Source organism: Trachypithecus francoisi, unplaced genomic scaffold (assembly GCF_009764315.1).
Source record: "Trachypithecus francoisi isolate TF-2019V2 unplaced genomic scaffold, Tfra_2.0 Lachesis_group16, whole genome shotgun sequence".
Lineage (NCBI taxonomy): Eukaryota > Metazoa > Chordata > Mammalia > Primates > Cercopithecidae > Trachypithecus > Trachypithecus francoisi.
In genome coordinates, this window is record NW_022681461.1 from 27,961,219 (window position 1) to 27,977,784 (window position 16,566).

Here is a 16,566-nt window from a genome sequence, read left to right on the forward strand (position 1 = left end):
GGAGGTTCAATAATGTTAGGGCTGTAGGGAGCTCCAGAGCCCATCCTAGGAAGGGAGTTTTACAAGAAAGTCTTCTAGATGTGATAGACATTGTGTTCACCAATATATTTTATCCTTCTTTCCTGGGAATGCAGGAGGTGAAAATTCCCAGCACTTGCAGTTAGTAAGGCCATTTGACTAGTTCTGGCCAATAAAATGAATATACACAGAAATGATATGTGTCATTTCTGGTCTATGACAGTGGAAGCTCTTCTACAATATTCAACTCTTTCTTTCCCTGAAATGACTTTCTGAAATGTCATTTCTTTCTGAAATGACATTTCAGATGATGGAGCTTCAATCAAGCTGATTCTCAGAGTGTCTATGTGGAAGAGTGCCCACCTTCCACCAAAAACCTACAGCAGACATTGTATGAACAGAAAATCAACCTTCATGTAATACTCACCGGAATCTGGGCTGGAGGGTGGGGGGATGCTGTTTGTTATCACAGATTAAGCTTAGCCTAAGCTCACATAGAAATTAGTATCAAAAGTGGACTATGGGTGCTGCTATCAAAAAAATAAAAATATATATTTGGCATTGGCTAAAAGCCAGGCAGAAGAAAATAGGAAACTGGAAAGGTCAAACACTTTATAGCTAGAGAAAGTGAGAAGTCAAATCATGTACCTCCTGAGATTGAAAAAAAAAAAGGAAAACTGTTAGTTTTGTGTGTGAATTGCTATTGGTTGTGTTTTCCAGGTATTTACAAAAGAGAATGAGATGAATTCAGGAAATAATTGGCTGGGCTTCAAGAAGAAATTAAACAGAAATGAGAGATTCCAAAAATCTGGGGCCTTGAAATATTAAAAGAGCCAACAACTTTTAGATCCCAAACAGTAAGAGAGAAAACTGACAAAGACTCTTGAGACAAAGGTCCATTAAAGCTCTGCTTTGCAGCAAAGTTCATCCTATTGTTAGTCCCTCCCAGTAGATTCAGATACATTAGAGCTGTCAAAAGATAAAATTACAACAAGTTTAAAGATTGATTTGGCTTTTATTAATGATTCTAGCATCTGGCAACACCTCATTCTGGAAAACAGAATGAGTTGAGCAGAGGAGGTTGGCTTTATAGATAGAAAAGGGCTGAAGAAAGCAGAAACAGAGAACAAAAAATGGATTGGCTGCTTCAAAAGTTTCTTTCCTGATAAGGTTAAAACAAAGGGGACTTCCTTATTAGGCTGACTAAGGTAGACTGCAGTCTTCTGGTTTTTTCGAAAACTAGTCTGTTTCAAAATTCACTTTGATTATGTGGCACTTAGCACAAGTGACTCCATTCTGGCTTGGTCTGGTCTACTTTGAAGCTGGTTCAAAACAATGGCCTCCTATAAACTTTGTTTAACAGAGCAAATACCTAATTAAGGAAATGGCCAAACAGAAAATCCCAAGGTTTCTGATTTCTGTGACTACATCAGTTTCAAAGTGAAATTCAAGGTTTTCTAAAGAGAAAAGGTAAAGAAATACAGCAAGTCTGAGAACTTTATCTAGTTTACATAGAAAGAGTTGAGGGTGAGATTACTAGCGTTTGGAACAAACTGAATTCAAATAAATAAAAAAGTACTGTTTTTGAGAATTGTACTTCCAAATAAGCCAGGAGTCTACATTTGTAAATCCTTTGACTGTTCAGTATTTAAAATATCCTTTGATTCCCCAACATCTGGAAACAGAAAATGAACCAATTGAGTTGAACACAGGAGATGCATGTAGTCCAATATCCACTGCAGGCATGGAATAATGGAAAAGCAAAGATCACACCAGGATGGAGCCAAGACCACAGAAAACAATGGGAAAGAGAAGCTGCGCCCTGACAGCCGAATCAGTGCCTCATCAAAGCTCTAGGCACCAGTGTAGAGCTTTCTAACAATGTCTGCTTGCCATGGACAAATGACAACTCTGTCACTGCCATCCTTCTTCTTTCTGAGTAGGTGTCCCTATTATACTCATCCTGTCTCTGTCCCAGCACTGCACAGTTGACCCTTGAACAACATAGTTTGAACTATGCAGGTCCACTTACACATGGGTTTTTTCAGTGAAAGTTACACTGGGTGTGACTGCTTCTCCTGCCTCTCCTTCCACTTCCTCCACCTCTTCCTTGCTGCCTCATCTGCCACCTGAGACAAGAGACCAACTCCTCCTCTTTCTCCTCCTCCTCAGTCTACACAACGTAGTCAATGTGATGACTGTATAATGATCCATTTCCACTTAATGCATAAATATATTTTCTCTTCCTTATGACTTTTTAGCAATGTTTTATTTTCTCTAGCTTATTTTATTGTGAGAATACAGTATATAATACCTATAACATACAAAATATGTGTTAATTGACTGTTTATGCTGCCAGTAAGGATTCCGGTCAACAGTAGGCTATTAGTAGTTAAGTTTTGTGGGAGTCAAAAGTTATATGCAGATTTTCAACTGCACATCTGGCCAGCATTCCGACCCCTGTGTTGTTCAACAGCTAACTGTATATTGGGTATATCAAGTGGGGAGGACAAAAATCTGGATTTTTTTCCCCACAGGTTTTTGAACCAAGAAGAACCACAGTTAGTCTTGGTAGAGAAACTATGGCATAACATGAGCAGATCCTGGATTTTGACCTACAACTAGATGGAATTTGGGTCATTTTCCTTGGGTAAACATTTGGGTAAAGGGGTGAACATAGACTGCATGTGGAAAGAAGAGTGAAAGCAATACTTATGACTTGCCTACAGAATACAACTTCCAGTGCACGTGGGACTTTTATAAAAATTAAGATAAAATATTTCAATATATTCAAAAAATATAAATCATAGCTCCTGACCACCATGCAATAAAACTAGAAATTAACAACATTTAAAAAATATCCTTCTTTGATCTGGAAATTTTTAAACACTTAATTAAACAACCCTTGAGTCAAAAGATCAATGCAAATTAAATTGCTTAATTTCTCAAAAGTGCAGACAAATTAAAACACCACTTATAAGAATCCATAGGATATAGCTAAAGCGGTACCCAGGGAAAAATCCAAAGCTTTAAGTATTTAGATCACTAAACGTGAAAGAAGGAAAGCAAATAAATGAAACATCTAATGCAAAAGCATAATAAAAGAACAAGCAAAACAAAAGAAATAAGAAGAGCAGAGTAGTTCAAGATAGAAGCACAATTAAGTAAGTTAGAAAACAGAAAAGAGGCCAAGAAAAAAATCAGTAAGTAAACAAAATAGACAAACTCCTAACAAACCAAGAAAACAAAATAGAGGGATATAATATCCATACAATGACATATTATTAAGAAATGAAAAGAAATGAAGTATTGATAAAAACTACAACACAGATGAACCTTGAAAACATTATGTAGGTCACCAAGGACCATATGTTGTATAATTCCATTTATGTGAAATGCCCAGAATAGGCAAATCCATAGAGGCAGAAAATCAATTATTGGTTGCTTGTGGCTCGAGGGCTGAGGGCTAGAAGAGGTTTGGGGTGAGGGATAAAGGGAGTAGGATTTATTTTGGAAGGGGGTAACAAAATGTTCTAAAATTGATTGTGGTGATGGATGCACAACTTGGTGAATACTAAAAGCCATTGAATTAAATACACTTTAAAAGGGTGATTTGTATGGCATGTGAATTTCATCTTAATAAAATTGTTAAAAATAGGATATAACCATCAAAATCGAAGAAAAACACCTTAATCATTAAAGATTACTTTCCATAACTCTATGCAAATATGCATGGAAAGCTAGATGACTTACATGACTCTCTAAGAAAAACTATTTCCTAACACTGCCCCAGTAGAAACAAGAAGTCGAAATAGACTATTTCCAAAGAAGAAATAGAGACAATTATCACAGAGCTAAGAGTTATTCCCCAAAACAGTACTAGTAGGGAAAAAAATTGGTATTTGTGCCTGAAAGTCCTGCAGGACATTTGGTATGCCTTGACCTGCTCATTTGTCAGAGTTATATGGGCAAGGACTGAGACAACGAGCAAGACTTAACACATTACATTTGCCACACTGACTTTGACATGCATGGAAACCAACCAGTAGTGGTTCCAAATTACTTAAGTTTATTATAAAATTGTTTTACACGAAAAGAAAAATTCAAATTAAAAAACCATGCAGTCTTTCCAGGCTAAATTTTTCTAATAATTGACATAACAACTAATCATTTGTTAGAGGTCTGGGTGGGAGGTCACAGTATCTTAACCTCTGAGAGACTGCCTGCAGTGGCCCATTGTTGCCTATTGACATGCATCCCTACAAGGAGAGCAGGTGCCACTGATCTCTGAAAGCTCGGGGTTCTCAAACAATCCTGAGTTGGGAATTCCCTTTCTGTGACTGGATCTATTATGAGTGTTTCTGTTCACACCCTTGCTATAAATGGCCATATGCAAACTAGCTAGCCTTAATGTGTTGATGCTAGATACATGTTAGCTCTGCTGTTCTCACCCATCTGGCTGTTATTACAGTTTATGGATATGTAAATTAGGCTTCATATAGATAGATGGATAAATGCTGTTAAGATGCTATGGCCACCTCCAGGACTAAGAGTCACAATTCTTACAATCATACATTCTGCATCACAAGATACCAGTCATTACACAACAAAAAATGCCCACATGTATTTCCAAAGACTCTTGGGGAAAGGGTAGTTCTGCCTTTGGTTGGAAACTAATGCACTATACCTTAGTTCTCTCTGGGGATCCTAGGGACTAGGTGAACCCCCTCTGGAAAGCTTCCCTCATCCAACAGGCCTACGTTAAATGCTCCTCTTGGTTGCTCCCTGAGCAACCTGCTTACCACTAATCATAACACATATCACAGTACATTGTAATTGCTGGGGTAGCCCTCCCCACTCCTGTCCCACAGTAACCTCTAACATCCTAAAGGCAGGTAGGATGTCTTAGTCATGGTCAAATTCCTAACCCAGCAAAGTGCCTGCAACAGAGCAATGGATTCATAAATACACTTTTAATAAATGCCATTCAAAAAAGAGTTCTTCATCTAGGAAGAAGATAGTGAATAAAAGCTTCGTGCTTTTTTAAAAAAAGCTTATTTAATGCTTCTGGATCCTTACTAAGCAATTCAGTTTTTCCAAATGTTTAAAAAATTGTGACAAGTTATTTATTCCTATATTTTAATTTCAAAATAGTTTTTCCTATCACTATCTATAAAAGGAGGCTAAATTATTTGCAGTGAAATTTACTTTGCAATAGATAAATGGTATTATGTTAATTCTTCCATTTACTCGAACCTGGAATAATCTGATTGGAGATCTAGTAGCTTGCCAAAGAAACATATTATAATATTTCTGCCAATTAATTCTCTTTGTTAATGCATCACAACTTAGTTAAATATAAAAAAAAAAACATGGTGTGACTAATAACAATTAAAACATAATTGTATTTCAAGTGAAATAAAGGAAACAGTAATAAAGATTAATGTCTATCAAAACCAGTAAGAAGGCTGGGTGCAATGGCACACATCTGTAATCCCAGCACTTTGGGAGGCCAAGGTGGGAGGATTGCTTGAGGCCAGGAGTTCAAGACCAGCCTGGGTATTAAAGGAAGATCATCATCTCTACCAAAGAAAAAATAATGTTTTTTAAAATTAGTCAGGCATGGTGGTGCATGCCTATAGTCCCAGCTGCTTGGAAGGCTGGGACAGGAGAATCACTTGAGCCCAGATGTTTGAAGTTACCACAAGCTATGACTGAGCCACTGCACTCCAACCTGGGTGACAAAGCGAGACCCTGCCTTTCAAAAAATAAAATAAAATAAGAATATTTAAATGTATTCATAACTTTCGCAAAGCACTGCAAAGATATGTTTCATCTAATCTCTACACAGGATTTCTGTTTTCAGCCCATTACATCTAAGATAAATTTTAAAAAATTGCATTGAGTAGGTACAAGTTGGCTGGGGAGGGAGAGTTTAAAGTCAAAATAGCATCAATTGTAGGAAGTCTCCCAATATATTAATGGGTTATGTTCTAGATTTTTGCTGTGAAACTCAGGGTTTGGAATTTGCTATTCCTTCTCCACCACAGTAACTTTCTCTAGGACTGCCAGCCCAGCACTCTTTCCTTCTCCTGGGTGCGTCCTCCTTGCTCGTGGCTCTTGGAGAGCTACCATATTTCCATTTGCCCTTGCCCAGTCAGATGACTTCAAACAGGTACTTGGCCCAGGGAAAGACACATGGCCTGAAATTTGTTGAGCCAGAACTGAAAATACCTTAAAGTCAACCTTTCTTTTTTTTTGAGGCGGAGTCTCGCTCTGTCGCCCAGACTGGAGTGCAGTGGCGCAATCTCGGCTCACTGCAAGCTCCGCCTCCCGGGTTCACGCCATTCCTGCCTCAGCCTCCCAAGTAGCTGGGACTACAGGCGCCCGCCACCTCGCCCGGCTGGTTTTTTTTGTGTGTGTGTGTTTTTAGTAGAGACGGGGTTTCACCATGTTAGCCAGGATGGTCTCGATCTCCTGACCTCGTGATCCGCCCGTCTCGGCCTCCCAAAGTGCTGGGATTACAGGCTTGAGCCACCGCGCCCGGCCAAGCCAACCTTTCTTTGTGGGATGAAGATGTAAGTTATACGTTCCAGAACTGCAGCAGCCATGTTTCCCACACTCTTCCACAACAAGATGAAGCAAACTCACAAAGAGAGAAGGGAAACACAGACCTGGTGGCATTTTCATCCTTCGTTCCAGTTGTTCCTAAGGCCCAGCTTACCCCTGCCCTTCTCACCTGGTAATCAATCATCCAGGAATATCCTGAGTTAATTCATTCTGTTTTCTTAGGCTAGAGCAAGCTGACCATCTGTCACTTGCAACGAAAAGAGTTCTGACCAGTACCCACAGAAAATGGTGCCAATGAGGATGAGTTCCCAGGGAAACTCAGAGAAGTGTATCTAACAATACTAGTTATGGTGCCACAAAACCCCCTGAGCCCTGAGTTTGGGCTTCTCAGTGTGAACCTCTCCTTATCAAAATGTCACTAAGCCGCACATTCTTCTAACTTCCTCCCCCAACCACAACACTCTTACCTAGAAAGAGATAGTCAGTAAGGTAAATGAAAGCAAGTTTGGTGAAAAGGTACTTCAGACTATCTGTGAGAGGAAAGACTACAGTAGCATTACAATAAGGAGAGGACTCTAATGGCTCCCACAGCCCAGTTATGAGTTGGGTATAAGGGTAGGGGTTTGGCTTGAGGCAGAGGTACTTCTGTACAGCAAGGATCTTTCCTAATCCAAGTTTGCCTGTGTGGTGAAATGCCTCTTCTGTATACTTTGTCTTACCAGGGCTCATCTTGCATGTAAAATAATTTTATTTTTGTAAATGCCAGTTAAGTTGAGCAAACTTTCACACAAAGGTCATGGTAGTTATCATTCTATAACTACCAGTTTTCAGAAAAAGAATTTGACTGGAATTTCTTAAAAGAAAATAGCATTGAATAATAAAAAATAAAAAATAAAAAAAATAAAAAAAAAAAAAATAAATAAATAAATAACATTAAAAAAAAAAAAAAAAGAAAAATGTAGTCAGGGCAAAAGGAAGCAGAGTCTCCTGGATTTCATCTTGAAAAATAAAAAAATACAGTGCTTTCCCCAAAACTACTATATCCAAAAGCATTTGTAGGTAATGTGCGTATGTTGAGGAATGAGAATGTAGGACTAGATTAAAAATAACGATGGCGTAGGATCCACCGTTGTAGAACACAGACGAGAATGAAAGGGTGGTTACGCCAAATGAATGTGAATAACATCATGCTTTTTACCCAACATAAACTAGCAATTAAAAAGATATTTTTAAAAGGCTCATAATAAACCATGGAGGGTGACTCAGATGCTGAAAGAAATGAAGTATTGTTTCTAAATTCTGATCCTTTAGAAAATGTTTGCATCCAGGTAAAAGCTGTAGAAAGTGATATCACAAATTTTAAGTAATTTTACTTTATTCTTATTATGAAAATACATGTTTGTTATGGAAAATGTAGAAGTAGCAAACAGAAAAAAGAAAAGGAAACCATAACCCATAAATCCACCATCCAGTAATAAATATCATGTTACATGGGGAATGTTTTCACTCTCTTTTCAGTGAATATAGACTCATTTATTTTATTTTATTTTATTTTATTTTTTGGAAACAGGGTCTGTCACCCAGCTCTGTCACCCAGGTTGGAGTGCAGTAGCTCAATCTCAGCTCACTGCAACCTCTGCCTCCCAGGCTCCAGCGATCCTCCTGCCTCAGCCTCCCAAGTAGCTTAGACCACAGGGGTGTATCACCACACCTGGCTAATTCTTGGTGTTTTTTTGGTAGAGATTGGGTTTTGCCATGTTGCCCAGGCTGATCTCGAGCTCCTGGCTCAAGCAGTCCTCTCACCTTGGCTTCCCAAAGTGTTGGGATTACAAGCGTGAGCTACTGTGCCCGGCCTAGACACATATTTTTAACCAAAGAGAGAATTCCAGTACATACTGCTTTTTTATACTTAAAGAGATTAATTTTAAAAATATTAATCTTTGTACTTTTCTTTACTGAGCCACCCTTTAAAATAACTTTTGCTCTAATAAATCAGAGATACCCACATTTGCTTTGGGAAGAATTAGGACTGTTTCACCAGAAATCTGAAGAAAAATGGAGTATTATTGATTAACTTCTGACTGACAAAATGAAATTTTTGAGTTCTGAGTGAGATATTTTTTTGAAAGTCAGGCATTATTGAGAAACAAAAGGACTTCTAAATTCCTTAAGCTTCTATTAACAACAAGAACCAGAAGCTCCCAAATATACCACAGGGAGGATGACTTTGTAATTAATATTCTGAAGAACACTTTAGAAACTAAAAGAGGAGCTTTGGCAAGTCTCAAGCCAATGGGAGTAAACCATCCTGGGCAAACCATGGCATCCACTCGCCCTCTCTCCAGGGCATTGAGAGGGAAGCTGAGTTGAGTGTCACTGGGCCAGCTGCAGGCCACCATGTTGAGGGTAGACGTGCCCCACCTCTACCTGTGGCTGCAGGGTGACCAGCCTAAGTCAGGGGCTGTGCGAGGACGAGCCTGATAGGTATCTGCAGTCCCCTGCAAGAGACCAAGTGGGACTGAATCTGGAGGCAGAGACACCAAGTTCTCAACAAACCAACAGCATCAGCCACAAATTCGGCTGCAGCATGCACAGCAGTTGGACCACGATGAGGCAAGCAAGGACAAGGACCTACAATAGTTCCGGAGGCCTCACTCCTCCACCCCCACCCAAACGTCACATAACCTCAGCCCCTTGTACACATACAGATGGTGTTGGGGGAAGGAGAAGGTGGAGGAGGAAGGACTCAAGGAGTGGGCACTGTTCTGAACGAGACTATTTTAACCTAAAACAAGCTGTTAAACTAAAAGAGACACAGATAAGCTTTAATTGGCATGTTTGAATTTTTCTCTAGTAACCAACAGTTGAAAAGTTTGAGGATTGGTTTTAGAAAATAAATTTTATATATGCATCTGAGTTGTGTGCATATTTCTAATTCTGCTACCCGCTAGAGTGAATATATTTCCATGTTCTTAGCCTACTGTTACATCATCTTAAATGCCTGCATGATATTATAATTTGGAATTTTTTAAAGTATAAGTTGAGAAATAAAAGTATCTCTTTAAAGTGTAAATATCATTCATCCCCACATTAACTCAAAACCTCATTAGTACCTGTCAGTTCTTGATGGTATGACACACACTGCAACGAGGAACAGCACAAACTTAGCTCCCATTTAAAAATTTTACTACTTTAACAGAAGTATATGTTATACCCTTCTAATGTCATTTCTACAGAGGTGTCCAAACATACTTCCATGTTATGTTATTGCATCAAGAGCATGGCTGTGAAAATCAGCCCTGGTTTGAGTGAGGATTTTGTACTATACTGTGGTCTTTTACCTCAAGGCTTCATTAAAACATAAATATAGGGCCTCAGCCTGCAGTACATTTTGGGTTTCTGTCTTTATTCTTTCTGCCTGCTCATTTGCTCATTTATTTGAGAAACATTAATTGAGTACCTACTGCATTCTTATCCCTTGTCCTGAGGCTTGCCCTTCTTTCCGCCTTCTAACTATAGATCCAAAAAGCCCCTTTAAAGTCTCTTCTCTCCCCCGTCAAATTTTGTGTTGTTTGCATGGAAACCACATAACCAAACTTAAACATGTGTACAAATTAAGAGTTAATAAGCTTCTGATTGAGGGCCTGAGTCTATGTTAAAGGCAGAAAGATGAAGGCTTGATAGAAAAGAAGCCCTTGTGGATTTCAGCAAAAGGACAGGCTGCAGCATGTGGTTACCAAGGGGCCTTATTATTTTTTTTTCTTTGCTTTTTATCATAGTTCTCGAATGTGTGTTGGAAATGTAGAAAGATGGGATTGCTGGCTAGCAAAGATCTGTGTAGCACAAGCTTGGTCTCCAGTGACAGGAGGAACTCTAAATGCTTCCAGGTTAGTACCTGAGAAAATCATTCATTAAATACAAGAAGAATGACACAGCAAATTAGAAAATTCAGACACTCTCTTTTCTGTTTAAGTGCACTCATGATATCCAGGTGTCTTGGAACTGGGTGCTCCTGTGAACATGAAGTACCTTAAATACATAGAAACTTCCTGTTTAAACAGTGCAGTAGGATAGGGGGAAGTCTGAAGAGCTTCATGGAAAGATTCCCCCCTTTAATTCTAATTTATTGCCCCAGCCCAAATGATTTTGTGTAAAAGTATTTAAAACTACAAAATTCCCTACCCAACAATTATCACCATATTTCTCTTCCCTTTTTTCTGTTTATCTTTCTGGTTTCTTCCTATAGAGGACAGGAAGTGAAACTCCCAGGCTCTTTAATTTGGGGCTTAGGCAGGGAAGAAAAGTAATTAAAATCACAAATACATAAAATTAACCTGAGTCCTTAAAACTAAATGTCACCATGGAGACCAGAGCAAGCACTGTCTCCATGGAGATCCCAATGCATTTGTTTTGCTTTAAATTATTATCACTTGTTCCCAGATGTCAATTTGGCCAAGGAAAATATGAATATGAATGAATGAATATAAGAATTAGCCTCACATAAGATAATTTGTTAAGGGTAAGTCTAAATTGTTGTGATTCTTCCAATGAGTGGGAAGATATCCTAACAGAAAATATTTCCCCTTAGTTCAGTTCTAATGGAATCACCTGATGATATGGCTCCATAAATGCTACAGGAATTAGTGGGGTAAAATAATTCCTAGAAAAGGCATCTCTCACTCAGAAGCATCAAGGTGTGATGAGGGTGATATGACTCTATCAACCACTTCAGTTGCAAGGAAGAAGTGGCTCTTTGGTAATGTTTTATCCCAGTAACAGACGAAAGGTATCCCCTAACAAGGATTCTGGATATAGTACTTTATCACGTCTATTAGACACAACTGTTTTTAATATGAGTAATGAGATCAAATAGCTCTGTATCACATGCCAGATAAAGAGAAACACAGGGAAAAAATCAAAATGTTTGAACTGTTTAATCAGAGGAAAGTCAGAATCTCTCCCAGACACAGATTTTATTTTGTACGTATATGTACAGTCACTTAACTGATTGAATACTCTGTTGAGAAGCCATGCAAATGGTGTGTTTCTAGATATTAAGTGTTCATCAATTAAATAAGAAATCACTAATAAAAGCTATTAAAATTTAATAAAAATGTAATCTATCATAAAACAAATCAATAGAAAGCTAACAATTATGACCAAAATGCATAAAAATAAGTCAATGACATCATTCAATTTAGAATTTTACACAACCTGAATTTTATTCAGCTTTGTAGGACAGATCTTGGTGACTGGCTGGATATGGAAGAACAAGTATGCCAGCAATACAGTCAGCACAGGAAATGCTAGTGCTTCTCACATTTCACAGTCAATTCTTGCTATCTTTATATTCTATAAAGTTGCCACGAACACTCAATTAGCAAATACAGAAATACAAGTTTAGGTTCCTGTGAGACTCTGCTCACAACATTTTTGTCAGTCAATCAAGACATAACCTTGTATTATGTGTGTTTCGGTTTAAAAACACCTTACGTAACGTGTATTGTTGATTCATTCACATTGAAATCACTGCCAACTGCACTATAATGTCTTCTTGGAGATAGACTATAAAATGTATTGTCACAACTCAGAGTTAAATAAAACAGGTTTTCATTAAAAATCTAATGTAACAGTTATAAAACTTAAAATCTTAATAGGGATAATTATAAAAGCTATCACAGATACTCAACAGGAAATTTCAGAAATTATAATTATTTTGCCATTTATGTTTTACTACTAAATTATAATTATTTTGCCATTTATGTTTTACTATTAAGTGTAATTATTGTGTTTCTTTTTTTATTATACTTTAAGTTCTAGGGTACATGTGCACATCGTGCAGGTTTGTTACATATGTATACATGAACTGCATTATAATTGAAATCTGAATGAAGCTTTCTAACACATGCATTTCCTCTGTAAGGCATGTGACACTCTTCTTGTGCTTAGCATGATGCTTGGGGCCATCTTACTATACAGCTAGCAAAAAGCACAAAATGCAAAAAAAAAAAAAGTCACATTAAATAGAACATGAAAAGGATACTTGTTTACAGTATGAGAGCTGAAACAAAAAGGCAGAGCATTGCTTTGACCTCAGGTGGGAACATGCACGTTGGGCAACTCAAATTTTTTTTGCCTTTTTTGCTGCTCTGAGAATGTCTACAGATGACCACAAAAGTGCATCAAGTATTAATTTTGACTTACAAATAAATTGTAGCATGAAGGTGAATTTACAAACACAGAATTCAGAAATAATAAGGATCAACTATATTTGTCCACTATTGAAAAAGAATTCTGTTTCCTGAGGGGCTGTTCTTTACTATTCCACTGTACTTGCCTATTCTTTTTTGTCCCTATCCTTAGTTCAAAACCTTGCTCAGGAACCACCCTCCCCACTGCACCATTACCTTTGTTTCTTATAATCATTTCTTTTTTGCAAAAATCAGATGATAACGAATTTATTGATATTATTCTCCTTTACTGCCGTCTGGAGCTCCTTGGGGTCAATGGCCATGTCCTAATACATATAACTAACTTCTACTGTGCTTAATATGTGGCAGGCCATGTGTTAAAAGGTGTTTCACATATCATACCTCATTTAATCTTACAATAACCCTATCATCCCCATTTTACAGTTGCAGAAACAGGCCCAGAGCAGTCAAGTCACTTGCCACAACACACAGCAAGAGAGTTAGTTTTCAAACTTAGAGCCCGAGTTTTAACCATTATGCTATGCCAAATCAATAGTGTTAGCTACTGATACGGTTTGACTCTGTGTCCCCACTCAAATCTCATCTTGATTTGTAATCCCCACATTGGGAGGGACCTGTAGTCCCAATATGTCAAGAGAGGGAGGTGATTGGATCATGAGAGAATTTTCCCCATGCTGTTCTTATGATAGTGTGTGAGTTCTTACAAGATTTCATGGTTTTATCAGTGTTTGGAAGCTCATCCTTCACCCTTCTCTTTCCTGCTGCCTTGTGAAGAAGGTGCTTGCTTTCCCTTTGCCTTCCACCATGGCTGTAAGTTTCCTGAGACCTCCCAAGACCTGATCAACTGTAAGTCAATTAAACTTCTTTCCTTTATAAATCACCCAGTCTCAGGTTTTTCTTTATAGCAGTGTGAAAACGGACTCATACAGCTACCCTATATTATTGACAACTTATGATTTTCCGGGAATGATGCTAAATGCTTTACAACAATTATCTAATCGAATCCGTTTCTCTATCTATATGTTCCCAACATGTAGCAAAGTGCATGACACACAAATGTTATGTTGGGTTGAATTTAAGTCTTCCTGTTCCCCAGCCTTCCTTCCAAAACCAATGCATGATATCCCTCTATATTTTCAGCAGTGGCTAGAATGACTTACAGTGTTCCACTACCCTTTTCTGCTCACCAGGTTCCTCACCTTCTTCTCATGTATGTTCTTCTGTGGTTTTGCTATTGATATCTGTAACTTTCACAATGGAATTTTCAAAGTAATAGTGGTGCAGCAGACAGCAGAAGCGCTGTCCCTTTGCAAAAGGTCTTTCTCTTTAACAGTAACTTCTAGTGGTGATTTATATTATGACTCAAATCTCTGTGGGGTAACAGAATCACAGAAGAGCTAAGTGTTTTGCTTGAGAGCTATGAAGTAAGCCCGATATAAGGCTAAAAGAGGATTTTCTGTTTCCCAGTGTAGCTCTGGATTCCAAATCTGTATAACCTCTCACACTAAGTTCAAAGGAGGAAGAGAGACAGTTTCAAGGTTGAGAAGTAAAAGCAGAAAAGTAAACTTGTTGGAAAGCAGGGAATAGGCTTTAGAAAGTTTGCAAGACAGAAACTGCAGGGGTCACAGATATTACATGAATGAATGGGATGAAGTAGTGCTTAGCCTTAGGGCTAGAGTCAAAATCATTCATTTCTTTCAAAAGCAAAAACATAAAGTAGGCAAGATTTGTGATTTCTTTTTTTTCTTCACACTTCTCCCAAATATTTCAAATACTCCAAATGTAATTACTATCAACAGTAGAGTCAGGAAAGTTAATTTGAGGGGAAGAATTTGAAAAATCCTACAAGTTTCCACTTTTCTTCCAGGTTCTCTTTAAGAGAAAGTGAATTTCCAGGTCAAGGTCTAAAGCACAAGAAGTAAACCAAATGCTTCTTGGGGCCAAGCAAGAACTTACATGAGGGAAGTTCCTAAAGACAGAACAACACCCATCTTAAGGTGTAGCCAGTGCTCAGCTCTGGTACATTCATAGTTTCCCGGAGAAATAAAATCCTCCCTGGCCAGGACTTTCAAATTTTCAAAGATACAACCCTGGATTAAACTCCTAGTTTTAAATGTGGCCAACTAATTAAAATGAAAAAAAAAAGTAAACAGAGCTCATGCGAAGCAATGTCTTTTGGTCTTAACCAGTGTGAGATGCCAGTTTGCAGTCTCTGGCCAGAAAAGTCCTCGTATGTAGCCTAGAAAATATGAGGTACCTCGTTCAAATCACTCAATGTACGCCCTACCCCCAGAAAATGGCAGCCCTGGAGGGTGGTCCCCTAAACAGGCATCTCCCTCCTGCTATGCCCTTGGCCTCCAATTCCTTTTATGAGTAAGTGCCTGTTTCAGAAATGTGATTTCCAGGCCTCTGATAGCACCCGCTTTTCACCGCCTATGTATACACACCCACTCTGTGTGAATGAGCTAAAACCTCAGGTGGCCGGGGATTTGGCTGCTGCATGGCCCAGTGTGTGTGTGGCTAGGAGCTGTGCCTGGAAGGCTCTTCTATTTCCTCCTGCCTGCTCCAACCCTCTCTCCCACTCTCCCCATCTCTCCTTTGAAAATACTTCTTTCACTTTTTTTTTCTCTTTTCCTCCTTCCCACTCCTCTCGAGAGTTTCATCTTTTCCTTACCTTTCTTTTCATTTCCTTCTTTCTCTACCTTTCTCCCCCATTTTTCTCATTCTTTTTTCTGTTTCCTCTCTCTTCTCCACTCCTGTCCTCTCTCTCTGACTCTCCTTTCCTTTCCTGTTCTATCCTTTCCACTCTCTTTCCTCCCCCCAATACCCGGGAACTTGGGAGGGGAACCTCGCTCACCAGGAATACACCAACACCGGCTTCGAATATTTCTTGTGATGGGAGCGAAGGGTCAGGGAGCCCTTGCGCTCCACCAAGTCCGGGGGTCCGATCTCCAACCAGTGTTGCTTGCTGTCGCACCAGTCCTGACAGAATCTGTCAAGGCTTTCCATGGCAGCCCTCGAGGTATAGACCTCTGAGGAGTTCTCTATGCACCTGTCCTGCCCTACAAGACAGGAAGTACCAAGATTTGGCGTCTCTTATCTCCTAAGCAACCTGGGGCGGGGCCAATGGAGGGGCGGATCCCTCCAACCTGACGGCGAAACGTTTCCTAGACGTTGTCGTTACTGATAAGAAACTACGTTTCCCAGAATGCAGCGAGGGTAGCGACCGGGCTACATAGGTGATGAAAGGCGGAACTGCATCCTGGGATCTGCCGTTTCGCTTGTTCACCCGCCAAATCCTAAGAGTGGCTGGGCGCAGTTATGCGGGAGTGGCGGGTCAGTTAAGTACCAAGGGAAGAGCAAATTCCCTGAGCCCCGAGTGGGTCTGTTAGGGCTGTTTTTAGAGAAGAACTTTTTTTTTGTTTTGTGTTTGAGATAGAGTCTCACTCTGTCACCCAGGCAGGCTGGAGTGCAGTGGCGCGATCTCGGCTCACTGCAACCTCCGCCTCCCAGGTTCAAGCGATTCTCCTGCCTCAGCCTCCCAAGTAGCTGGGATTACAGGGGCCCGCCACCAGCCCGGCTAATTTTTTGTATTTTTAGTAGAGAGAGGTTTTCACCATGTTGGCCATGCTGGTCTCGAATTCTGACCTCAAGTGATCCGCCCGCCTCGGTCTTTCAAACTGCTGGGATTACAGGCGTGAGTCACCGCGCCCAGCCTTTACAGAAGTTCTTTCTACCTTCCATCAACCATTGCCACCACACCTTC

The 16,566-nt window shown here is 39.4% G+C and overlaps 1 protein-coding gene across 3 annotated transcripts in view; it reads right to left on the bottom strand.

Moving 5' to 3' along the window:
• The window catches only part of CUNH9orf135 (chromosome unknown C9orf135 homolog), a 91,918-nt gene extending 75,649 nt beyond the window's left edge, over positions 1-16,269 (bottom strand). For 2 of the 3 annotated variants that reach the window (XM_033237124.1, XM_033237125.1), the window contains exon 1: positions 15,658-16,269. In XM_033237124.1, coding sequence (XP_033093015.1) covers positions 15,658-15,809 — 152 coding nt within the window. In that variant the 5' untranslated portion in view covers positions 15,810-16,269. The remainder of the gene's footprint in view (positions 1-15,657) is intronic. The other variant, XM_033237126.1, reaches the window with a different exon arrangement.
• Positions 16,270-16,566: the final 297 nt, after the last annotated feature.